Source organism: Peromyscus maniculatus, chromosome 15 (assembly GCF_049852395.1).
Source record: "Peromyscus maniculatus bairdii isolate BWxNUB_F1_BW_parent chromosome 15, HU_Pman_BW_mat_3.1, whole genome shotgun sequence".
Taxonomy (NCBI): Eukaryota; Metazoa; Chordata; class Mammalia; order Rodentia; family Cricetidae; genus Peromyscus; species Peromyscus maniculatus.
Window position 1 is genome coordinate 82,910,968 of NC_134866.1, and position 10,220 is coordinate 82,921,187.

At 49.8% G+C, this 10,220-nt stretch overlaps 1 protein-coding gene across 2 annotated transcripts; it reads left to right on the plus strand.

Annotated features, from left to right (window-relative positions):
- The first annotated feature begins 6,546 nt into the window (after positions 1 to 6,546).
- On the plus strand, positions 6,547 to 9,493 carry LOC143268722 (uncharacterized). Of its 2 annotated transcripts, XM_076552193.1 has the most exons (3): positions 6,547 to 6,708; positions 7,531 to 7,971; positions 8,262 to 9,493. In XM_076552193.1, the coding sequence occupies exons 1-3, from the start codon at positions 6,562 to 6,564 to the stop codon at positions 8,271 to 8,273; spliced, it is 600 nt and encodes a 199-aa protein (XP_076408308.1). In that variant the 5' UTR covers positions 6,547 to 6,561; the 3' UTR covers positions 8,274 to 9,493. The 2 variants fall into 2 exon arrangements, with proteins under 2 accessions (XP_076408308.1, XP_076408307.1); XM_076552192.1 differs by having other exon boundaries at positions 7,531 to 9,493.
- Positions 9,494 to 10,220: the final 727 nt, after the last annotated feature.

Here is a 10,220-nt window from a genome sequence, read left to right on the forward strand (position 1 = left end):
GGGAAAAACTACACTCAGGAGTTTCGGTTGTGGGCACTGTCTTAGGTTCTGTGCAGGTTGGTGATTCCTAGTCCGTGGGTAGTGAAAAAGCTAATCTGTCTGGAAATGGAATAATGCTCATAGAACAGCAGTGTCTGTAAATCTCATGATGTTCTTTAAAAATTAAAATTCTTGGTAATAACATAACATATTAGCTGATTATACTGTATACATCAAACTGATTGTGTACATCCAGCCCAGTTTGGTCTATTTTTTTTTTTTCTGAAAATGTTTTATATACCTTCTAGGCATCGAAGTACATGTTTTTGTGTATACAATTTTGAATTATTTTCCGAAGATAAACTTTTAAATAATGTTTTTGTGCAACCCTAGTTCATTTTTTTTAATTGAAGGAAAATTTTACTTTCTATTTCTAAACACAGTACAAGAAGTGTTTTCGTGGCGTTGGGATTGACCCCTAGTGAAAGGGCTTCGGGGTACCTTCCCTGGCTCTCATGGTAACTGCTCTGGGTTTTGGAAATCACTGTACTTTTGTGTGGGACAGGGTTTCACGAGGTAGCCTTGAACTAACGATTAGTTCAGGTTGGCTTCAAATTTTCAATCCTTCTGCTTCCGCCTCCCAGGTGGTGGGATTACGGGCTCTCGTCCATGCCTGGCTCATACTTAGGTTATGAAGCTAACTGGTGTCCTCACAAAGCAAGCCTGTTTTGTGGAATGAAGAAAATGAAGCGGGAGGAATTCTAAAACCGTGCCATATAATTGTATGTTGGAATAAACGAAATGATTTCTTTTCCAATGTGGTGCTACACTGTAGGCTTAAAGCCACCACCGGGATATATCTGTTGGTGTTGGTGTTAACTAGCTGGGTCCAACCTAGAGAATCCCACGTAGGCAGTTTCCTAACAAATAATGGGGTTAGGTTGAACTTCAGAGGTCTCTTGTCCATGCTGACCCATGTTTCCCATACCTGCTTTTTGCTGATAAACTGTTTTGGGGGATAGTTTGTGAAAGCATAACCCTTCTTATAAAAGTTTGCTGCATAAAGTGATGCCTTATGTGTGTGATTTTTTTTTAAATTAAAAGTGTGTATAATCAATGTTTTCCATTTGAAAAGCTGAAAAATTAGTACAAACATGAACTCACCCCTCAGAAAGAAGAGGTGATATTGTTTTGTTGTTCGTTTGTTTCTGAGACAGGGTTTCTCTCTGTAACAGCCCTGGCTGTTTTAGAACTCACAGAGATCCACCTGCCTCTGCCTCCCAAGTGCTGGGATTAAAGGGGTGCATTGCCACTGGCTAGCGATAATGTTTTGTTGTATATGCTTTATATTTTTGAAATAAAGTCTAGTATTTACAGTAAATACTAGTCCAGTATTTGCAGTTAAAATTGTATATACAGGGGGCTAGAGAGATGGCTCAGTGGTTAAGACTACCACCTGCTTGTCCAGAGGATCCACATAACAGCTCACAACTGTCTGTAACTCCAATTCCAGGGGACCCGACACCCATGGCAAAACACCAAAGCACATAAAGTTAATAAAAATTTTAAAATTGTATATACAGACATACGATATCTCATTTAATTCTCATAACAGTCTTCGGCATGTAACCTTATTATTTTATGGATAAGGAAATTAATAATTTGATACATTCACTGTCTGAGTCTCATACTAGTGAGTTTAGAACTGAAGTTGGAAGCTTGATCCTTTGGATTAGCAAATTCTATCTATTCTTCCATCCTAGATTGACTGCTCAGTGACGTATTGTGTAATGTAGGGCTGCTCTGCTCAGGGTAAATGAACCTTATGTTAGTTTTGAATGCATTTGAAGTACTTTAACATGAAATACCTCATCTGGAATCTGCAGAATCTGTAAGGACCTGAACAAGCCTGCTTTCATTGTGGGTTGTGGGACTCTGGCTTCACGGACGTATACTTCAGCTTCGAGACAGAAGTTTCCTTTTCTTTCTTTCTTTCTTTCTTTCTTTCTTTCTTTCTTTCTTTCTTTCTTTCTTTCTTTCTTTCTTTCTTTCTTTCCTTCCTTCCTTCCTTCCTTCCTTCCTTCCTTCCTTCCTTCCTTCCTTCCTTCCTTCCTTCCTTCCTTTCTTCCTTCCTTCCTTCTTTCTCTCTGTCTCTTTCTTTCTTTTTCTTTTTCTTTTTTTTTTTTCCGAGACGGTTTCTCTGTAGCTTTGGAGCCTGTCCTGGACTAGCTCTGTAGACCAGGCTGGCCTCGAACTCACAGAGACGCCTCCTGAGTGCTGGGATTACAGGCGTACACCACCACTGCCCAGCAGACAGAAGTTTCTTTTGCCTGAACTTTTTCTAAGTTTTTATCTGGGGAAACCAGAATTAGAATTTATGCTTTACTTCTGGCTGATTCTACTGCCCTATAATCGCTTATCTGAAAGGATAAATTAACTAGTCAGAGTTTATTGAGAGATGAGGTTTCACTTTGTGCCTCAGGCTGGCCTTGAACTTGTGATCCTCCTTTCTAAACCTCCCAAGTGGCAGGATTACTGGTGTGTGCTCCCATACTTGGCTGTCCTCAAGTGTTTTATGTTAGCATTTCTCATAGTGGGGAGAAATGAGCAAATGTAAATACGCTGGAGTAGTTTTTTTTGAATACACTGTGCTAGAGAATTGTAATAATGATTCTTTGGAGCAAAGGAAAAGTAATTAATATATAACCTGGATGTTTTTATGTGCTGTGGCAAGATATGGAAGGGTGTACCTCCTGGTTCCAGCTGTTGCCACGAGACTGTGTATCTTGTCTCATTTTTTAAAATACTTTATTTAACTTTATTTATTTATTTTTTTTTTTATGTGCATTGGTGAGAGGGTGTCAGATTCCCTGGAACTGGAGTTACACACAGTTGTGAGCCACCATGTGGATGCTGGGAATTGAACCCTGGTCCATCTGGAAGAACAGTCAGTGCTAACCCCTGAGCCACCTCTCCAGCCCCCTTGTCTCATTCTTTTTTTTTTTTTCCCCCAGAGCTGAGGACCGAACCCAGGGCCTTGTGCTTGCTAGGCAAGTGCTCTACCACTGAGCTAAATCCCCAACCCCACCTTGTCTCATTCTTGATATGCACTGTCCAGCAAATTGTTTAACTCTCTGATTTCTCAGGCTTTTGGTATCTCTAAAAGGTATCTGACAGCCAGGCATGGTTAGGTACTCCTATAATCCTGTCACTTGTTCAGGCAGGAGGATTACTCTGAGTTTGAGGCCAGCCTGAATTATACGATGAAACTCTCAAAATGGGGTGAGGTGAGGGCTACTGGATCGATGGCTCAGCGGTTATGAGCTCTTCCTCATCTTCAGACGACCCAAGTTTTATTCTCAGCACCCACAAAGGGTGGCTCATATCTGCCTGTAACTAACTCTTCTGGCTTCTGCTGGCACGTCCTTCCCAGTGTGCACAAACCGACACACAGACACATATACACATAACTAACAGAAAAAAAATTTTAAATGGTGTTCGTGGGTTAGAGATACCACACACAGCTAGAATGCTTGCCTGGCACATACACGGTTCACTGTCCCGTCTGCAGAAATGCAAAGATACTTGTAATCTTATATAAGTAATGTGTGATTTAGAACTGACCTTGTCAAAAGTGAAATAATAAATATATTCAGGTAATCCTGTCTTCCAAAGTTAGAAAGTTTTTTTTTTTTTTTTTTGGTTTTTCAAGACAGGGTTTCTCTGCGTAGCTTTGCGCCTTTCCTGGAGCTCACTTGGTAGCCCAGGCTGGCCTCGAACTCACAGCGATCCTCCTGACTCTGCCTCCCGAGTGCTGGGATTAAAGGCGTGTGCCACCACCGCCCGGCCCAAAGTTAGAAAGTTTTAAAACAGCAAATTGTATTACTGGGGCTGGAGAGATGGCTCAGTGGTTGAGAACACTGGCTGCTCTTCCAGAGGACCTGGGTTCAATTCCCAGCACCCACACAGCAGCTCACAACTGTCTGTAATTCCAGTTCCAGGGAATTTGACACCCTCACCCAGACATACATGCAGGCAAAACACCAATGCACATAAAATAAAAAATAAATTTTAAAAATTGTATATGTGTAGGGGCTGATGAGGTGTTACAGAAGATAAAGACAGGATTATTATGGCAGAACCTTTATGTTGAAAGACCCCCGCTCCATTATGAGGACATGGGGCTTTGGGCCAATGAAATGCCCCCCCCCCCCCAATAACTTAGCCTAAGAAACGCCATTCTAAAGGAATCAGAAAAACAGGAGTTCACAGCCATAGCCAGCCACCCGGCCTTGACAGAGATAGCTATGGCCAGCCATTCAGCCTTGAGAGAGATAACTGTGGTCGGCGGCCTTGGGAGAAAGACAGTTGAGTCGAATCAGGATATTTTATGGCTGGCCCCCTGGCCTTGAGGAATAAGCAGCTGGCCTGGACAAGGCCAAATCAGCCACACACATACGACCCCAAGTTCACCCTGGCCTTCTTTGAAACAACCAATAGGGACCCTGTAACTATGCTTCTCGCTTCTGTAACCGCGCCTCTGCCCCTGGGATCCCATAAAAAGTCCCCCTTGCCCTAGGAAGGCGCGCAAGTCCTCCAAGAGACTTCGCCCCAGGTACCTGGTCTAAATAAACCCTCTTGCTTTTGCATCTGATCTGTGGTTTCGGTGTGTTCCTTGGGTTTGGGGTCTCTCCCGGAGGAAGATCTCAGCCAGGGGTCTTTCATTTGGTGGCCCGTACGGGGATTGAGACCCCTCCCTGGAACCACCGACCCACCATCAGGAGGTAAGCCGGCCGGCCTTGATTTATGTCATCCCTGTCCAGTCTGAGTGTTGTCTGTTTGTCTGAATGTTAAATGTTGTTTGTTTGTCTCCGCGCCTGCGCCTGATAATCTGTCTGTGTCAGTGGATCTGAAAGAGGGGGCCGACGGGCCTGGACTTCGCCACTGAACCCTGGAAGACGTTCCAGGGAAATCTGGGAACCTGGAAGACGTTCCACGGTTCATCTGTAGTGCCCTCTGAGGCACGATCTGAAGACCCCTCTGGGGGCACGGTTTTTCTGGTTTTGCTTTCGGTTTGGAACCGAAGCCGCGCAGCGAGTGTTAGTCTTATTTATATTGGTCTGTCGTTTTTTTGTTTTCTGTTTAACCGTTCTCCTCCTAAAAACAGCCATAGGACAGACTGTCACCACCCCCTTGAACCTCATGCTTAAACACTGGTCAGACGTAAAGACACGAGCCAACAGCGAAGGAGTCGTAATCAAAAAAAAAAAAAAATAGATCACTCTTTGCGAGGCCGATTGGGTTAAAATAAATATAAGATGGCCTCGTCAGAGAACCTTTAACCTCAGTCTTATTTCACAGGTGGAGGGAAAAATTTTTGCTTCCAGTCCCCATGGCCACCCGGACCAGGTCCCATACATTGCCATGTGGAGACTCCTGACAACAGAACCGCCCCCATGGGTTAAGCCGTTTCTCTTCCCCTCAGCCCCCCGGCAGCAGCAGCGCTCGCCGAATCCCGGAGTCGAGGAAGCCAGATCGGCGGATCCCTCCCACTCCCTGTTCCTCCCTAACCCCACACCAACAAGTCTTTTCCTCTCCCCGCAGGCCGCTGCTCCGGCGCAGGCGGGCGCGCGGGCAGGCTTGCAGGCGGGTGCGGGAGAAGGGAACGCGCAGGCGGGTGCGCAGGCGGGGCCGCCGGGAAGCTAGGGCGGCGGGACGCCCCCTGCCCAGTCCCCGCAGGCCGTCAGCGGCGGCGGCGGCGGTGGCGGCGGCGGCGGCGGTGGCGGTGGTGGCGGGGATCCGAGGCGGCGCTGGGAGGGGCTCCCCTCGCTTCCCGCTCTCCCCGGCTGTCTCCCGTGCGGGCGGAGGAGTCCGCCCCGCCGGGCCGCGGTTTTCCGCGCAGTGCCTCGTCTCGGCCGGCGCCTAACAGCCGACTTAGAACTGGTGCTGACCAGGGGAATCTGATCGCGAAGGCCCGCGGCGGCGCGGGCGGGGCCAGGGGCGGGGCCGGCGACCAGCCGCTGCGGAGCGCGGCAGCGAACAGCAGCGACCGTGTCCGCACGGCCACCTGAGCGCCAGCCGCGAGCTGCGTCCAGCCCGCCTCGCTTGCTTGCTCGCTCGCTCGCGGCCCAGGGCGGCGCGGACATGGGCGCCAAGCAGAGCGGCCCCGCCGCCAACGGCCGCACCCGCGCCTACTCGGGCTCGGACCTGCCCTCCGGCGGCGCGCGGCGGCCCCCGGTGCGGCCGTCCGGGACCCGGGCGGCGGGGAGCCTGCGGAGGCGGCGGCGGTCTCGGTCCCGACAGCGCCCCGCAGCCGCTCGCTCGGAGGGGCGGTGGGTAGCGCAGCGGGCGGCCGAGCAGCGCAGTCGGCAGCGGCGGCGTAGGCGGACACGGGATGTGGCGGGGGCACGCAGGCGGGGCCGGGGATGAGGTCGGCGAGGGACCGCCCCCTGGCCGGCGACCCTCGCCGAACACACTTCCACCTTAACAGCGCCGCGCGACCGGGACGGCTAAAAGGGCCCGGTATGAAAAAGATGACTCGGGGGCGGTGTCACCCGTGGGCGCCGAGTCACCCCGCCCCGAATGTTACAGCCCCCCCCCCCCCCCCCCCCCGACAGCGCCGGAGGGACCGGCGGCTCCTGCAGCGGCCCCCAAACAGCGGAGGATAAAGTTCCTGCTTCCTCCCCAATTGCCGGTCGCCTACGAGGAAGGCGGGACAAACCAGCGAAGGTAGGGAACACCTACGTCTCTATCGCCAGTTGCTCTTAGCGGGTCTCCAAGGGGCTCTAGACCCCCTACCGATTCGGCTCAGGTTACCAGAAAGAGACGCTGGCAGCGCGTTTTTAAAAAAAGACTTAAAGAGACACGGAGGGAGGAAAAAACAAACAAACAAAAAAAAGTCCTGGCCACTGTAATGTCTCAGGGACAGGTCAGAGAGGGAGTTAGGACGTTAGGACGGGAGACTTAAAAAAAGACACTGCTTGACAAAGACAAAGTGCTTACTGTAAACAGAGAGGACATTGGGCTCGTGACTGATCAAAAAGAAGCCTCAAGGGTCTTGGAGACCTAAGCCAAGGGCCACGGACCTCCTCAATCTGGAGGATTAGGGAGGTCAAGGCCAGGAGCCCCCCCCTGAGCCTAGGATAACTCTCAAGATTGGGGGGCAGCCAATGACCTTCCTAGTGGACACCGGGTCTCAACATTCAGTCCTGACCCATACTGGAGGCTCTCTCAGTGACCGCACAGCTTTGGTCCAGGGGGCCACAGGTAACAGGAGGTATCGAAGGACCACCGAGAAAAAGGTTCAGCTGGCATCTGGACAGGACCCAAAGGGACCCCCCTACAAGTCCTAGCCCTTTAAACTGTTCGTGGACGAGAACTCAGGCTTTACAAAAGAAATGTTGGTACAGAGACTGGGGCCATGGAAGCCCGATAGCTACAGGATGGCCCCCTGTCTGCGTGGGGAAGCCGCCATTGCTGTTTTGCTCAAGGATGCAGGGAAACTGACTTTGGGACAGCCATTAACTGTGTTATCCTCCCATGCGGTGAAAGCTCTGGTCCAGCAGCCCCCAGATCGAGTGGTGTTCAGACCAGTTGTCTCCCTCAACCCCGCAACCCTGCTGCCTGGTACACGGATGGGAGCAGCTTCCTCCAAGAAGGAGAACGGAGGGCCGGAGCAGCCGTCACCACCGAATCGGAGATAGTTTGGACCTCACCACTGCCACCTGGAACATCGGCCCAAAAGACAGAGCTGATCGCGCTGACCCAGGCCCTCCAGATGGCGGAAGCCCGGAGGACCAAGAACTAACAAAAAAAAATGGGGGCAGAATGGAGCCCCGAGCGACAAGCTTACATCATAGATGGACAGAGGCCTTGCCTACCAAGAAAAAGACCGCTAACGTGATAACCAAAAAACTCCTAGATGACATCTTTCCCAGGTATGGAATACCCCAGATATTGGGGTCAGACAATGGGCCCGCCTTCGTCTCCCAGGTAAGTCAGGAGGTGGCCAGGCTACTGGGGATCGATTGGAAACTTCATTGTGCATACAGCCCCCAGAGCTCAGGACAGGTAGAACGTGCAAATAAAACCATTAAGGAGACTTTAACCAAATTAACGCTTACAACTGGCACTAGAGATTGGGTGCTCCTACTCCCCCTAGCCCTTTACCGAGCCTGGAATACTCCTGGGCCTCATGGCCTAACCCCGTTTAAGATCATGTATGGGGCTCCCCCACCAATTGTAAATTTCCTTTACTCTGATATCTCCTCTTTTGCCACTAGCCCTCCAACTGATGCAAAAGACGGTGTAAAAACCCCTGCCTGCCGGGAACAACTGAACCGCCCGGTGGTACCTCACCCATTCAAGATTGGGGACTCTGTCTGGGTCCGACGCCATCAATCTAGGAACCTAGAGCCGAGGTTGACGGGACAGCGGCTTGGGTCCACACGTTGCATGTAAAGGCTGCCAAGGAACCCGACAAAGCTAAGGACACCGAGACATCTAGTTCAACACTCTCCAAACCCACTAAAGATAAGACTCACCCGGGGGTCCCCTTGATCCCCCTAATAGTCCTCCTGACATAAAGAGGGACATCACCAGAGAGCCTGTTTCCCTGACGCTGGCCCTGTTACTAAAAAAAATTACCATGGGCGGAATACCTGCTGGGGTAGATACAGGGACTGCAGCCCTTATAGAGACCGGCCAATTCAGACAGCTCCAAGTAGCCATGCTCAACAGAAATGATTTAAAAGATAGTTCCAAAGGTCACCATGGTTTACGACCCTTGTCTCCACCATTATGGGCCCCCTAATCGTCCTCCTGCTCATTTTATTGTTTGGGTCATACATCCTCAACAGATTGGTGCAATTCATCAAGAATAAGGTTTCTGTTGCCCAGGCTTTGATCCTAACCAAGCAATATCGGAGGCTCAGACAGTCAGAGATAGAGCTAACCCCTTATTCTCCATCCTAAAATGAAAGATTTCATTTGGTACAAAAGAAAATGGGGGAATGAAAGACCCCCGCTCCATTATGAGGACATGGGGCTTTGGGCCAATGAAATGCCCCCCCCCCCAATAACTTAGCCTAAGAAACGCCATTCTAAAGGAATCAGAAAAACAGGAGTTCACAGCCATAGCCAGCCACCCGGCCTTGACAGAGATAGCTATGGCCAGCCATTCAGCCTTGAGAGAGATAACTGTGGTCGGCGGCCTTGGGAGAAAGACAGTTGAGTCGAATCAGGATATTTTATGGCTGGCCCCCTGGCCTTGAGGAATAAGCAGCTGGCCTGGACAAGGCCAAATCAGCCACACACATACGACCCCAAGTTCACCCTGGCCTTCTTTGAAACAACCAATAGGGACCCTGTAACTATGCTTCTCGCTTCTGTAACCGCGCCTCTGCCCCTGGGATCCCATAAAAAGTCCCCCTTGCCCTAGGAAGGCGCGCAAGTCCTCCAAGAGACTTCGCCCCAGGTACCTGGTCTAAATAAACCCTCTTGCTTTTGCATCTGATCTGTGGTTTCGGTGTGTTCCTTGGGTTTGGGATCTCTCCCGGAGGAAGATCTCAGCCAGGGGTCTTTCAATGTGCCTTGCAACCTGCAATGCGTGTGTGTGTGTGTGTGTGTGTGTGTGTGTGTGTGTGTGTGTGTGTGTTGCTGGAGATGAAACCCAGGTCATACATGTCTACACTCTAGCCATAAAAGTTTAAAGTGAATTTTTTTTCTATAATCATTTAATTTCTACTTAAAGATGTTGGGATGGGGGCTGGAGAGATGGCTCAGTGTTCAAGAGCAGCACTGTTGCCGGGTGGTGGTGGTGCATGCCTTTAATCCCAGCAGAGCCAGGTGGATCTCTGTGAGTTCGAGACCAAAAAAAAAAAAAAAAAAAAAAAAAAGGAAAGGAAAGAAAAAAAAAAAAAAAGCAGCATTGTCTATTCTTCCAGAGGTTCACATGGTGGCATGGTGGCTCACAATGATCTATAATGGGATCTGTTGCCCTCTTCTGGCATGCAGATGTACATGCAGCTAGAGCCCTCATATACATAAATAAACAGATAACAAACTCCTGTAACTTCAGTTCCACGGGATCTAACGCCAGATTCTGTACCCCGTCCCAACTAGGCACGCAAATAGTGCACAGACGTGCATGCAGGCAAAACCGCCCATACACATAAAATTTAAAAACAAGGCTCCCTAAACCGATTTATAACATATACGGAACTTGTAGTTTTAGCTGTTTG

Excerpts from the sequence above, each read along its gene's own strand:
- LOC143268722 (XM_076552192.1), top strand. The coding sequence starts at position 6,562 with ATGTTACAGCCCCCCCCCCCCCCCCCCCCCGACAGCGCCGGAGGGACC. Across the intron at positions 6,709-7,530 it reads GGCGGGACAAACCAGCGAAG|CTCTGGTCCAGCAGCCCCCA; the intron begins GTAGGGAACACC and ends ATGCGGTGAAAG.